The following is a 15487-nucleotide window of genomic DNA, read 5'->3' as shown; positions in this document are numbered from 1 at the left end:
ATGTGACAAATCAAATTTGATTTGATATTTACAGCTGCTCAGTACTAAAACGTATGTACTGAAGATTGAAAGTTACCAGTCCAACTTTGCATAGACGGGTCAAGCCTACAGCTATCTTCCAGTGTCACGCTTTCTGAACCATCTTGACACTGGAACACATGGGAAAGCATATACATTCTCAAGCTCTGATAATCACTCTTTGTTTGAGGTTGAATTTCATTCAATCCATTCGAGGGCAAAGTGCTGAAATTCTACAGCTGGTGCACAGATGAAACAAAGATTCCTTAGATACTCAAACACCCAGAAACTCTGGTCAAGTTGCCCATCAAATCTGGGAAAGAATTGCTTGTGTAAATTAGAGATGTCTATGAAGTCTATTCCAAGTGGGATGTGTTTTGTGTATAGTACAAGCAACCACTTTGTCTTTACCACATACCGAATGTTTTCTTTCATTATTTATGACAAAAGCGCTAACTAGTCAAATACAATTGACTGTTAAGACACAGTACCAGTCAAAAGTTTGGACAGACCTGCTCATTCAAGGGTTTTTATTTTTACTATTCTATACTATCTTTACAGTCAATTGTATTTGGCTAGTGAAGACATCAAAACTATGAAATAACACATATGGAATCATGTAGTAACCAAAAAAAGTGTTAAACAAATCAAAATATATTTTATATTTGAGATTCTTCAAAGTAGCCACCCTTTGCCTTGATGACAGTTTTGCACACTCTTGGCATTCTCTCAACCAGCTTCACCTGGAATGTTTTTCCAACAGTCGAAGGAGTTCGCACTTTTGCTGAGTATTTGTTGGCTGCTTTTCCTTCACTCTGCGGTCCAACTCCAAGTTTCTGTAGTTTTCCGTCCGTTGCTTTGTAGGAAACCTTTTCTAACATTACAACACATTGACATCACTTCAAGACTGTTGGAAAAACATTCCAGGTGAAAATGGTTGAGAGAATGCCAAGAGAGTGCAAAGAGAGAATCAAAGGTTACTACTTGATTCCATGTGTTATTTCAGAGTTTTGATGTCTTCACTAGCCAAATACAATTGACTGTTAAGATAGTTGTGGTGGGCCTCCCGAATGGCGCAGTGGTCTAAGGCACCGCATCGCAGTTCTAGCTGTGCCACTAGAGATCCTGGTTCAAGTCCAGGCTCTGTCGCAGCCGGACAAGACCGGGAGACCCATGGGGCGGTGCACAATTGGCCCAGCGTCGTCCGGGTTAGGGGAGGGTTTGGCCAGCAGGGATGTTTTTGTGCCATCGCGCACTAGCAACTCCTGTGGCGGCCCGTGCGCAGTGCACGCCGACACGGTCGCCAGGTGTATGGTGTTTCCTCCGACACATTGGTGCGGCTGGCTTCCAGGTTAAGCAGTGTAGCTTCGCAGGGTTGTGTTTCGGGGGACGCACAGCTCTCGACCTTCGCCTCTCCTGAGTCCGTACGGAAGTTGCAGCGATGGGACAAGACTGTAACTACCAATTGGATACCACAAAATTGGGGAGGAAAAAGGGGTATAATTAAATAAATAAATATAAAAAAGATAGTTGTGGTGATCATGTGTTCTTCTGCCAAACTTCTCTGTTGACAGAATTGTATGCTCTCATCTCTAGGTCACATGGTTGAGGGCTTCTGACATCACGAGGACAGACAGTAGAGAGGGTGATTATGGGAATGTGCCTGGGTAACATCATGATGCACCATAGGCCCTGTTCAAATGCTGTAGAAATGCTATATTAGGTTATCACTATATTAGGTTATCACTGATGTTGTTGGATAGGTGACAACATGGGTTCCTTTAGATACAGCACTGTAGCTTTCACCCACCCAGTCACATCAGATCAGTGATTTATTTGAGAGAAGGGAGGGAGGGAATGACACATTTCTAAAGTATTCAAGCAGGGCCCATGCCAAGCTACGACGTGGCTCTGATGTGAACTTTGAGCAAGTCAGATGGGATGAGGCAGGCTATCAGGGTGGAGGCGTGGCTTCTGATACCAACTAGGGGTGGTGAAATGGCTGGTGCCAGTGAACAGTGTGATAGACATGCTGCTGTGTGTTTGCGCATGCCACTGAGCTCCATTAGCCAGTTGGCAGCCACAGATCGATCAGCAGGATGTTTGCCACTTCCTCTGTCCTTTCAAACATTAGTTACTTTTCACAATGAGGGAATATTGGCATACGTAGAGCCTGGAGTTTTTCCCCGGTGAGGTCGGGTTACTTAGTCAGGAAAGAGTCCTGGAGCTTATTATAATTAGGACCAGGAGTTTTCCTGACCAGGTTACCCAATCAACTTCAGGGCCCAGAGACATAAAGGGGAATCTCAAAAGTCAATTTTTGATTCCTTCGGTAGACCTCCTCCCATTCACTCACCACCACAACCACCTCAAAACATTAGAGGGAAGTGATGCAAGCAGTGGTGGAGCAGATTGGAGGTTCCTGTCCTCAGATTTCCCCCTTCAATGCTCACTTCTCACTCCATTCCTTCCTTTTGAGAATGAGGCAAGGAGAGAAGACGCGAGGAGAGAGAGAATGCGAGGAGCCCTACTGTAAATCAGGAAATAACTTTTAAGGCCTCTCCCCCAAAGTTGAGTTTCTCTCTCTCACCTCCGCATGCAGTCCAGGGCTCGTATGAAGTAATCCTTGTTGAGCTGGTGCTCGTCTCTCAGCAGGGCACACTGCTCCAGGGTTACAGACATCGACGTCCTGTCTTTGGCACTTTTACAGCTGGTGAACCTGATCCCGTTCAGCCGTCGGCAGATCTGGACCAAGGGAGAAGCAGAAGAAAACACCTCAATAACGTAAACAAAAACAAACTATTTTAAACATAATGCATAACTGAAAACTACTCTGACTGTGAGGTAGAATTGGGAAGAAAAGTACCCTGGAAACTCCACTGGGAATTCAATGAAAACATGTTTTTGTTCTTATGAAAATCATTTTCACTTCGAAAGTGAAAGCATTCTATGCAGATGCTTACAGTGGGGCAAAAAAGTATTTAGTCAGCCACCAATTGTGCAAGTTCTCCCACTTAAAAAGATGAGGGAGGCCTGTAATTTTCATCATAGGTACACTTCAACTATGACAGACAAAATGAGAAAGTACAATCCAGAAAATCACATTGTAGGATTTTTTATGAATTTATTTGCAAATTATGGTGGAAAATAAGTATTTGGTCACCTACAAACAAGCAAGATTTCTGGCACTCACAGACCTGTAACTTCTTCTTTAAGAGGCTCCTCTGTCCTCCACTCGTTACCTGTATTAATGGCACCTGTTTGAACTTGTTATCAGTATAAAAGACACCTGTCCACAACCTCAAACAGTCACACTCCAAACTCCACTATGGCCAAGACCAAAGAGCTGTCAAAGGACACCAGAAACAAAATTGTAGACCTGCACCAGGCTGGGAAGACTGAATCTGCAATAGGTAAGCAGCTTGGTTTGAAGAAATCAACTGTGGGAGCAATTATTAGGAAATGGAAGACATACAAGACCACTGATAATCTCCCTCAATCTGGGGCTCCATGCAAGATCTCACCCCGTGGGGTCAAAATAATCACAAGAACGGTGAGCAAAAATCCCATAACCACACGGGGGGACCTAGTGAATGACCTGCTGAGAGCTGGGACCAAAGTAACAAAGCCTACCATCAGTAACACACTACGCCACCAGGGACTCAAATCCTGCAGTGCCAGACGTGTCCCCCTGCTTAAGCCAGTACATGTCCAGGCCCGTCTGAAGTTTGCTAGAGAGCATTTGGATGATCCAGAAGAAAATTGGGAGAATGTCATATGGTCAGATGAAACCAAAATGGAACTTTTTGGTAAAAACTCAACTCGTCGTGTTTGGAGGACAAAGAATGCTGAGTTGCATCCAAAGAACACCATACCTACTGTGAAGCATGGGGGAGGAAACATCATGCTTTGGTGCTGTTTTTCTGAAGATGAAACGTGGGTGGGTCTTTCAGCATGACAATGATCCCAAACACACCGCCCGGGCAACGAAGGAGTGGCTTCGTAAGAAGCATTTCAAGGTCCTGGAGTGGCCTAGCCAATCTCCAGATCTCAACCCCATAGAAAATCTTTGGAGGGAGTTGAAAGTCCGTGTTGCCCAGCAACAGCCCCAAAACATCATTGCTCTAGAGGATATCTGCATGGAGGAATGGGCCAAAATACCAGCAACAGTGTGTGAAAACCTTGTGAAGACTTACAGAAAACGTTTTACCTCTGCCATTGCCAACAAAGGGTATATAACAAAGTATTGAGATAAACTTTTGTTATTGACCAAATACTTATTTGCCACCATAATTTGCAAATAAATTCATTAAAAATCCTACAATGTGATTTTCAGGATTTTTTTTCTCATTTTGTCTGTCATAGTTGAAGTGTACCTATGATGAAAATTACAGGACTCTCTCATCTTTTTAAGTGGGAGAACCTGCACAATTGGTGGCTGATTAAATACTTTTTTGCCCACTGTATATGATGTTTCCCAGACTTCTTTTTCAGGCGCAGCTAATTCCTTTTCAGGCTCAGCTAATTCCAGAGACCAGGGAGGGAAAGAGAAGGATGCTCATAGTTACAACCAGAAGAGATCTGCTTTCATTTTCCAAAGACTGTCTGAAGTCTTTGGAAATACAAGAGGAACCATTAGCCAAATACCAGATGAATAATTCGCCGGAAAGGAATGTGTGTGTTCAACCTTTACTCCTTTATCAATAGTGTTATTAATCATGTGTGTGTGGGGTTCCGAATTGGTTTGGCTAGATACAGTATATGATATAAATCGGTCAAGTGTAGCTTCCATTGCTGCTCTATGCCTACCTATGTGATTAGGTAATCGGATGCCCATTCTCTGGGAGATTTCCCCTAAATCATCAGGGTTATTTGGAGCCTTGCATGGTCTTCTGCCAGATGTCGAATATGTTTATGAAGTCTTCAGTGTAGCAGGTGCATTGCATTCACAAGTTCAAAACTTCTCCTCAGGGTACCAACGTACCAACCTCCATACGTAGGGACATTAGCAGGCTGACTAGTTTGCATGAATGACGTCAAGCCAGACGTATAAGAATAGATCCACTTGTTATATATCTTATTCTATCCTCACCGTTCCAGCGAGCCACAGTATCTCCACATTCTTTCTCTTCTTCGTCACTACATTCTGGCCCAGGGTTCCAAGTAAATCTTTCAAGTCCGTCTGCGTTTGAAAACATGGCAGACCTGTGAAAGGAAATGAAACGAAACGCGAGTTCATTTGGCTGCTCGACAGCGCTGTAACAGGAAGGAGTTGTGTGTGTGTGTGTGTGTGTGTGTTCATGCGCCAGGAAGGATGCAGGTATTGAAAATATACGGTACACTGACAACGAGAATGAGGGTATCTATGGAAACTACTACAAACGTAGATCTCTGTGGTCGTGTATCTGTCTGCAAATCTGACCCACATGGGTGTATTTTACAGGAGCTGAATCGATGGTAGACGGGAAATGGAAATACTGGTGTGTGTGTGTGTGTGTGTGTGTGTGTGTGTGTGTGTGTGTGTGTGTGTGTGTGTGTGTGTGTGTGTGTGTGTGTGTGTGTGTGTTGGACTGTAAAATAAAGACTGTCTGTAATAATGTCTGTAATAAAACTACACTGAGTGTACAAAACATTATGCTCTTTCCAAGACACAGACTGACCAGGTGAAAGCTATGATCCCTTATTGATGCCACTTGTTAAATCCACTTCAATCAGTGTAGATGAAGGGGAGGAGACGGGTTAAAGAAGGATTTCTAAGCCTTGAGACAATTGAGACATGGATTGTGTATGTGTGTCATTCAGAGGGTGAATGGGCAAGACAAAATATTGAAGTGCCTTTGAACGGGGGATGGAATTATGTGCCACCGGTTTGTGTCAAGAACTGGATGGTTTCAACAGTTTCCTGTGTGTATAAAGAATGGTCCACCACCCAAAGGACATCCAGCCAACTTGACACCTGTGGGAAGCATTGGAGTAAACATGGGCCAGCATCCCTGAGGAACGCTTTCGACACCTTGTAGAGTCCATGCCCAACGAATTGAAGCTGTTCTGAGGGCAAAAGGCGGGGAGTGCAATTCAATATTAGGAAGATGTTCTTAATGCTTTGTACACTCAGTGTATGTTGCTTATATACAAATGGGCATGGATCGTTACAATATACAGAACTCATTTTCTTCTGTGGGATGAAGTCAAAATGTGTTCTATGAAAAAGCAAGATGGATACTATTGCATGATGATTGATGCCATTTATATACTTCTGATGTTTTTATGTTAAAGTGGCAGTTGATGCACTTACATTCTGATGGCACCTTATCGCTTAGTGATTTGTAATAACTGTCTAAAATTTCAAAGTTCCTCTGGTTTATCCTCTCTTGCAAAGAGATGTCTCCGAATCTGTACAGGGAGAATGAGAACATGAAAGGACAAGTTAATCTGTACAGGGAGAATGAGAGCCTGAAAGGACAAGTTAATCTGTACAGGGAGAATGAGAGCCTGAAAGGACAAATTAATCTGTACAGGGAGAAAGAGAACCTGAAAGGACAAGTTAATCTGTACAGGGAGAAAGAGAGCCTGAAAGGACAAATTAATCTGTACAGGGAGAATGAGAGCCTGAAAGGACAAATTAATCTGTACAGGGAGAAAGAGAACCTGAAAGGACAAGTTAATCTGTACAGGGAGAATGAGAGCCTGAAAGGACAAGTTAATCTGTACAGGGAGAATGAGAGCCTGAAAGGACAAATTAATCTGTGCAGGGAGAAAGAGAACCTGAAAGGACAAGTTAATCTGTACAGGGAGAAAGAGCACCTGAAAGGACAAATTAATCTGTACAGGGAGAAAGAGAACCTGAAAGGACAAGTTAAGCTGTACAGGGAGAAAGAGCACCTGAAAGGACAAATTAATCTGTACAGGGAGAAAGAGAACCTGAAAGGACAAGTTAATCTGTACAGGGAGAAAGAGAACCTGAAAGGACAAGTTAATCTGTACAGGGAGAAAGAGAACCTGAAAGGACAAGTTAATCTGTACAGGGAGAAAGAGCACCTGAAAGGACAAATTAATCTGTACAGGGAGAAAGAGAACCTGAAAGGACAAGTTAAGCTGTACAGGGAGAAAGAGCACCTGAAAGGACAAATTAATCTGTACAGGGAGAAAGAGAACCTGAAAGGACAAGTTAATCTGTACAGGGAGAAAGAGAACCTGAAAGGACAAGTTAATCTGTACAGGGAGAAAGAGAACCTGAAAGGACAAATTAATCTGTACAGGGAGAAAGAGCACCTGAAAGGACAAGTTATTCTGTACAGGGAGAAAGAGAACCTGAAAGGACAAATTAATCTGTACAGGGAGAAAGAGAACCTGAAAGGACAAATTAATCTGTACAGGGAGAAAGAGAACCTGAAAGGACAAGTTAATCTGTACAGGGAGAAAGAGAGAACAAGTCTACAGTAAACCTGTTGTCCCCCACGAATGACAGAGCGCTCCTTCTTATGTCAGTTAGTGACAATTATTGCATAATTTCATTTTAAGTACCGAAATGATATAGGTCGTTGTGGTAGATATGCTTGTTCAAAGTTTGGTAGGGAAAAAAGTCTAATTAGCAGAAAAACCAGGTCCTTATGAGAAACTTGTTGGTCATGAGAGGCTGCATATATGAATCACATTTTATGACGGAACAGGAGACATGCTTGTGCAATTTGGAATGTCAGTTGATTACTATAGCACCCCCCCGTTACGGCAATCAGTGTGATTTTGTAAATGCCGGATCTCTATGGCATGGTGCATCATTCACCCAAGTCTGAGATATCACAGACTTGGGTGAAAGTTACGGGTCAGTGAGACTGATCGTGTGCATTCCAGAAGTGACTTAGGTCTGGCAGTCTTGAAATGATTGCAATAAATGACCACTAACACAGTTTCTTTCTGAATGTGAGCCTAACATCATGGCCACAATATCCTGTCTCAAACCAGGCTTACTGGCTGGATAGAAACAATCCTATTCGATGCTCCAAAGGCGATAACATTACACTGGGTGACAATGACCTTGGGAGCATGATGGGAAATGACTATAGACAACATTATCTCATCCAAAACAAATGTTTTTTCTCCCATAGTGTGTAACAGAAGAAACTGAGGGATCAGTAAAGGCTGGTTGACTGAACTTCTACTTCAGTCAAAATGTCACTTAATCATGAACTGATGTCAATGGGAGAATAAGTGAACATTTGTAACTAAAGTGGAAGATATGATTCGCCCGTAAAAGAGAAAAGTGTTCCGGTACCTGTCTGCTATTGTCTGCTGTTCGTTGATTCCCACGTTGAAGAGCACCGGGTAAACCTGCAACGCCTTGCCCTCTTTGATCTCATGGGGTAACGTCTGGAAGGCCAGCCGTGGTAATGGCACTTCTACAGTATAATGGTCGCTGGAGGGAGGTAGGCGGGAGGGAGAGAGGGAAGGAGAGAGGGATAGGAAGGAAGAATGGGAGGAGGGGAAAGAGAGAGAGTTGGAGGTACGAAGGAAGGAAGGAAGGAAGGAAGTAAGGAAGTAAGGAAGTAAGGAAGGAAGGAAGGAAGGAAGGAAGGAAGGAAGGAAGGAAGGAAGGAAGGAAGGAAGGAAGGAAGGAAGGAAGGAAGGAAGGAAGGAAGGAAGGAAGGAAGGAAGGAAGGAAGGAAGGAAGGAAGGAAGGAAGGAAGGAAGGAAGGAAGGAAGGGTGAAAGAGAAAGTGTAAACAGAGATTTGATATGCGTGAACATCAAGACATCACATACCAACTTTGAAGCACTTCTCACCCATTCTTTTAACACTTCAAATCTGAGCACAAGCCTGAACAGAGGCTTGGTGGAGTCTGAAGTTACAGTAAGTAGGATGTTGTGATGTCCACACAACTTTCACTGGACCTTGACATGGCACTGATTGGTCTGATAGTATTACATTACTATTTATTACCCATCTGACAGGTTTACTGGTTAACAGCACACGTCAGCATTGAGACAAATGTGTTGCTACTCCCATTACTGAGATACAGGATCAGTTGTTTAAACAAACACAGTCAGGCTTCAGTGGAATATTTCCAAATAATGATACGAGCCACGACCAATTAAATACAGGTGTTTTATTATTACAATCGACTTGAAGTAGATTAGCCTGGATAACTGGAAATGGCTCACTGTAACCTATTCATTATTCTCAGATGGAAAATAAATGTTTTTAAGGACTTTTCAACCCTGGTTACCTCCCAAATTCGCTGCAGTATGTCTACTGCTTTTGGAATAATTAGACTACCATCTATACCACCTCAATCAGTAGATAGAATTGGTGAAATAGGAAAAGCTGAATCTCGGTTAACCCAGAACTAAAGTCTCATGTAATTGGTCAGCTGCTCGATTAAGTTCTGGGTCCATAAGTGTTAAGAGAAGAGATGCTAGAACGAGGAGCGGAACCAGAACGAGGAGCTCCACCATCTTTTTAAAAGTTACAGGCCAAATGTGCCCTCCCCTTTCTTTTTTTTCTCCCCAATTTCGTGGTATCCAATTGGTAGTAGTAACAGACTTGTCTCATCGCTGCATTCCCGTACGGACTCGGGAGAGGCGAAGGTCGAGAGCCATGCGTCCTCCGAAACACAACCCAACCAAGCCGTACTGCTTCTTGACACAGTGCACATCCAACCCGGAAGCCACCAATGTGTCGGAGGAAACACCGTACACCTGGCGACCTGGTCAGCGTGCACTGCGTCCGGCCCACCACAGGAGTCGCTAGTGCGCAATGAGACAAGGATATCCTTGGCGGCCAAACCCTCCCTAACTACGCTGGGCCAATTGTGCGCCGCCCCATGGGCCTCCCGGTCGCATCCGGCTGCGACAGAGCCTGGGCTCGAACCCAGAATCTCTGGTGGCACAGCTAGCACTGCGATGCAGTGCCTTAGACTACTGCGCCAGTAGTCTAAGGACTACTTAGACGCACTCCCCTTTCTAAATTTGAAAGATGCTAACACCTGCGAAATCGTGATTTTCCAAATGACCAATGACGAAAAACCCAAACACAGCAACTACTGCTACTACATTATCCCACCCATCCCATTTCTTCCCGACAGATTATACGGTACCAGTTATGTTTACGGAGATCTGTCCAAGAGAGAATAGGAAAAACTATACACCTGATAAAACAATTTGGCAAGTTGGATCAATAATGATGTATTACTCTGCATTACAGTATGATATGATGTATGAAGTCCCCAAGCTGATCTAAAAAAAAAAAAACTATTTCACACTATGTAATCTCCCATGTAATGACAAAACCACTGGTTAAAGGATGCTGGGTAATAGAGTCTCACCGCCTGCCGATGACTACAGGTTGCAGGTCACAGGGGTCGTCTGTCTTGGCCTGGGTGATCTTGAAGGCCACCCGGTGCAGGTCTGAGATGCCCACCTCCATGTCCTCCAGCATGCCAATCTCCTCACCTGTAACAGCAACACCAATTAGTCAATTAGAGGTTACTTCCTGTTCGCTTGAAGTAGACAATCTGTTCTGGTCATAGTAGGAGAAATACACTGGGCAACAAAACGGGCAATAGGGCAAATTTGCATAAAACACCTTAAGGGAAATGAGGGGAAAATTAACTTAAAGTTTCCTTAACTTTAAGTCACTGGCACAAATCATTTTATGGTGAATTCCCCCTAAAATTAAGTGAAAAGATAAGGGTGCCCATGAGGTCCATAACTGCTTCTTTCAGTATGGATATCAATGTAAACAGCATTTAGGGAGGTGATTGTTGCTTAAATCTGTCCTGGTTACAAAAGGAAAACCTCAACCAGCTAGCTACTTCGCTAAACAATGGAAGATTAACAATTCATAGCTACAGAGCTAACTGGCTAGTTAGCTAGATACTCTGTAAACTAGCTTGACGTACTAGAAAGTACCATAAACAAGTTCAGAAGAAAGTAACTACATGAAACGTGGTTTGTTATCGTAGAAGTTCTCTCTCTTTGATGAGACTTTTAGTCAGTGAATCAGGCCGTCTCCATGGTAACCAGATAATCTGTCTGCAGTACATGCCTTCAAACTATCCCTTACAAAAATGTACCATGGTACCACTATGGTACTTTAATTCATAACCATGGTAACCTTATTGTATTTTCACTCTCGGAAATGTACCATGGTTTTAGCCTTGAAGTATGATGGTACTACCATGAAATTACCATTGTACCTAAATATGACCATGGTATTTCATAATTTATACCATGGTATAGATCTGAATCATGGAAATGTACCATGGTTTTAGCTTTGAAGTATGATGGTACTGCCATGCACCTAAATAATACCATGGTATTGCCTAATTTATACAATGGTATAGATGTGGATCATGGAAATATAATGGTTTTAAACTGCATTACAGATTCTATCATGGTAATGCACAATTATGACAAATGGTACAAAATATTATCAAATGGTACCATTTTTATTAACTGTGCATTACTTGTATAAAAGCATGTTATACAACTTCCTGTACTCTTTGTTAGTCTTGAAGGACCTTTCAAATTGGGAAATCCTTTAGGTAAAAGTTACCCTTAGACACATATCTCGGATGAGCTTACCTTCCCTCAATCTTAAACTCCACTGTTAGGGGTGGAAATGCAAAAACAGACCTTAGATCAGTGTGTAAGACAGTTGACCTTTGACCCTACTAGAGTACTCACTGTAGGTGCTTAGCAGGCTTTCAAACTGTGCCACCAGGCCCACTAGGTGGAGCTGCCTGAGGAAGCCCTTATCCTCCATCCCTGCGTACAGCCTCATGACGAAACCACACGCCAACGCAGCTAGCTGTACACACACACACACACACACACACACACACACACAGGGTTCAATCATAAAGCAACACGGCACATCGTCAGGGTTCAATCAAAAAGCAACACGGCACACTACATAATTTATTCACATCATCCACTTATATTATTATCTCTGTATCCAGTTGGGCAAAGGGTAAGGCATTCACACTAGGGCAGTCCCCGCCCTCAAAAAACCTTGGTCGACCAAAAGTCATCTGTTCTTTCGACCAATCAATTGGTCTACATTTCTTTACGTGTATTTTTCCATATAAAGGCACAAACCTATGTGTTTCAATAAAATCAACTATATGCATTGAGCTTGTCTGATGCTTTAAGCTTACTGTTTGATTAAATAACACACTAATTACTCAAGAGGGAGCCAAAGATCTAGATAACCAGGAGAAAAAAAACTTAACCTGACCCAACCATTCTCTCGCTCCTGCTGGATTTTGCAGAATCGTCCGTTACTCTCCTGAAGTTGCCGGTAATAATCTACACGAGGAGCCTGCAACCTTTCTCATGTGGAATGCCAATTTATCTTACCCTTTCTACTGATCTGTGTGCCAGTTATAGTTATTCTATGCACATTTACGTGGAAGACTTTCATTTCATTTATAATAGCATCTTCATTGCAGCCCGCAGATAGAAAATATCATGATAAAAAAATATCCTATTAATCACATTGGCTATGCATTGCCTGTCTGCAACGAACTTGAAACATTGTATCAACTATTAACTTGGTCTGGCTGGAAGCTAATGCTAGGGAACTTGCAACATTGTATAAAATATTCTGGGGCCCTTAGAGTTTCCAGTGAGCTGGAGACAGACACAGCTGTAGGGTATTTGCGCACAGGATAAGATGCAGTGCTTGACTTGGGCAGGAGCTCACCGGAGCTGAGAAGCAGCACCTAGAATGTTCTAATGCTTGTGAATATTATGTCAAAAGTATTGTGGAGCTCCTGCGCCTAAATATAAAACAGTAGCAGCACCCAAAATGAGTACGGGAACCTATTTAAGTCCAAGTCAAGCACTGAGTAATCAGGTAGAACTATTTTATGATGTTTGCACTGGATCAGATCACAACATTTTTCCCAAAAGGGAGAGAGCTGGGAAGATTTTTCAAATACATTGAGGAACTTTTGTCATTCTCAACGGATGTAAAACACAAAAAAGACAGTTTGCTTGCTGTTTGAGGTGAAGAAAACGTTACTTTGAGAAGCTCCACAGCTCATTAGGGGTGGTGTATTGAGCCAATCAGAAATACTATCAGATCCCCAAATGGGCACATTTATAGGCCTACATTTGCAGGCGTATATACTTCTATGCACAATCAGATGCGCGTCCTTACTCAACATTGACAGGAACGCTCCAAACAAAAGACAATGAATATATTGAATAGACAAAACTGTTCAATGGAATGGAATGAACCAAAATGTGTTTCTCAGTGTAGCACAGGTTGTGTGCTCTGCAAACAATGTGCCCACTCCGACAATGAGAACAGGAAGACTGGAACAAACATTGTATATTAGAAATGATAGGAATTAATGATGGTAAATGTACTACTGGTGATATATGTAATGAAACGGGATATACACTAACAACCAACCGTAAGCAATACACACAATGAAGTTGAGATAAATGAATGTGCACAAATTGACGGGAGAGAGCTCATTCTGGAGAGAGAAGTGCATTGTGCATCTGGGTGCTGCATGGTCAATCCAACGTCTGCATTGTCCATGCAGCATTTACTGTGATACGGCCTCTGCAGAAGTCAGGGCATTCATACTTCTTGAGCTTCACGGAGCAGTGAAGAGCTGTTGTGAAGGAAGTTGTCAAGGAAGTGAGAAACCCAGACATATGGCAGCAGATCCACAAGGTCTGCCATGAGAGGTGACTGTATAGTTCCCCTAAGGAAAAGCACCTTTAGTAAATCTGCAGTCTCTGTGAGAGCTTCCCATGTCTGGAATACACTGCCATCAGACACACATAACTGCACCACATATCACACTTTCACAAAATGCTTGAAGACATGGCTAAAGGTCAATCAGATTTGTGAACATGGTCCCTAGCTGTGTGTTGCCGCTCTCCATGTTGTCTGTTGTCTGTAGCTTGTGAGGTGTGGAAACACTTTGTTGCTTTTATGAATTTTGTCTTGCTGCTTTTTGTTTTATGTTGCTCTGTCTGTATGCTATGTCTTGCTTGTCCTATGTTGCTATGTCTTGCTTGTTCTATGTTGCTATTGTCTATATTGTAATTGTTTTTAATAACCTGCCCAGGGACTGCGGTTGAAAATTAGCCGGCTGGCTAAAACCGGCACTTTTACTGAAATGTTGATTAATGTGCACTGTCCCTGTAAAAATAAAAATAAACTCAAACTCTGCGTGCCTCTGGAGGCTCCATATGGAAGGTGTGAGGCAATTATGGAGCCTCCAGAGGCACGCAGAGGCCAAGTCGAGCTCTGTACCACATCGCCATGCACCTCTTAAATGTTGTAACAATGCAGAGGGCTCTGTATAGCTCTGCATTGACATGATTGGTTGACGGTAGTTGGGGCCGGTACACCCTGTATAAACACAATCTGAGTTTGAGTTTGAGTTTATTTTTATTTTTACAGGGACAGTGCACATTAATCAACATTTCAGTAAAAGTGCCGGTTTTAGCCAGCCGGCTAATTTTCAACCGCAGTCCCTGGGCAGGTTATTAAAAACAATTACAATATAGACAATAGCAACATAGAACAAGCAAGACATAGCAACATAGGACAAGCAAGACATAGCATACAGACAGAGCAACATAAAACAAAAAGCTCTGCATTGACACACATTTTCAGATCAAACATACATTGGCTTTTAGTCTAGGCCTTCGCAATGGGTTAGTTCACTGAGATGGGCACAATTATATTTGTCTTTGTGTAATTACAGAAACCCTTGGCTCAAAATAAATGCAGAGGCCCATGTCATTCCAGTCAACTAATGGGGTTCAGCCCTAATTCACACAAAAGCCTACCGCCCAACTGAGGACTGAGTTGACCCCCTGCTGCAGAGATTATGTATGGAACATTATGACATCCTAAGGCATTATCAGCTGATAAAAGACTTGTTTATCTAGGTCACAAGGTAATTCAAACAACCTCTGAATGTAATTTTCCTGCAAGTAGTCTGAGCTGCTGCCGGATCAGTTTCGAAGACTTGCTGGATCACTTCCAATTACTGCATATGTTAGGATTAGGAGCTGTGTTTCAGTAGAAACATAGTCAGTGAAATGCTAACTAATCTCTTGTGTAAATTATGTAAACAAGCACATGCCGTTGAATGGTGGTTTGATACTGTACATCATAACTAGCTTCCTAACAGCTGAAAAACGTTGGCATTGGTTAAAGAGCCTTGACATGACAAATCAATTGCACCAAATATCTTGAGGCTGCTTCTAAAGTGGAGTCCTCATTTCACAGGTGGCCACCTACCGCCTGACTGAAGACCACATCCCTCCTCTGCTTGAGGAACAGTCCCTGGGGGATGCTGCAGGCCGCCTCCTGCAGCAGGACGAAGGTCATGGCCCTCCTGGCCCGCACCACCACCTCCACGACGCACTCCTTCAACCTCACCACCAGAGGGCAGAGCTGCTCCCGCCAATCCCCTTCTGCAACATACAGA

At 42.9% G+C, this 15487-nt stretch overlaps 1 protein-coding gene across 11 annotated transcripts in view; it reads right to left on the bottom strand.

Moving 5' to 3' along the window:
• Positions 1-15487, bottom strand: part of LOC109882601 (type II inositol 3,4-bisphosphate 4-phosphatase) — a 208558-nt gene that overhangs the window by 6958 nt on the left and 186113 nt on the right. For 9 of the 11 annotated variants that reach the window (XM_031837926.1, XM_031837927.1, XM_031837928.1 and 6 more), the window contains 7 exons: positions 15298-15473; positions 11703-11826; positions 10340-10466; positions 8291-8431; positions 6314-6411; positions 5111-5223; positions 2609-2763 (listed from right to left, as the gene is read on the bottom strand). In XM_031837926.1, coding sequence (XP_031693786.1) covers positions 2609-2763; positions 5111-5223; positions 6314-6411; positions 8291-8431; positions 10340-10466; positions 11703-11826; positions 15298-15473 — 934 coding nt within the window. Of the gene's footprint in view, positions 1-2608; positions 2764-4827; positions 5224-6313; positions 6412-8290; positions 8432-10339; positions 10467-11702; positions 11827-15297; positions 15474-15487 lie in introns of all 11 variants that reach the window. The other 2 variants (XR_004212011.1, XR_004212012.1) reach the window with 2 other exon arrangements.

This window comes from Oncorhynchus kisutch, linkage group LG12, assembly GCF_002021735.2.
Source record: "Oncorhynchus kisutch isolate 150728-3 linkage group LG12, Okis_V2, whole genome shotgun sequence".
NCBI classification, from domain to species: Eukaryota; Metazoa; Chordata; class Actinopteri; order Salmoniformes; family Salmonidae; genus Oncorhynchus; species Oncorhynchus kisutch.
The sequence above is the reverse complement of the archived record's forward strand: the minus strand, read 5'-3'. Positions and strand labels throughout refer to the sequence as shown.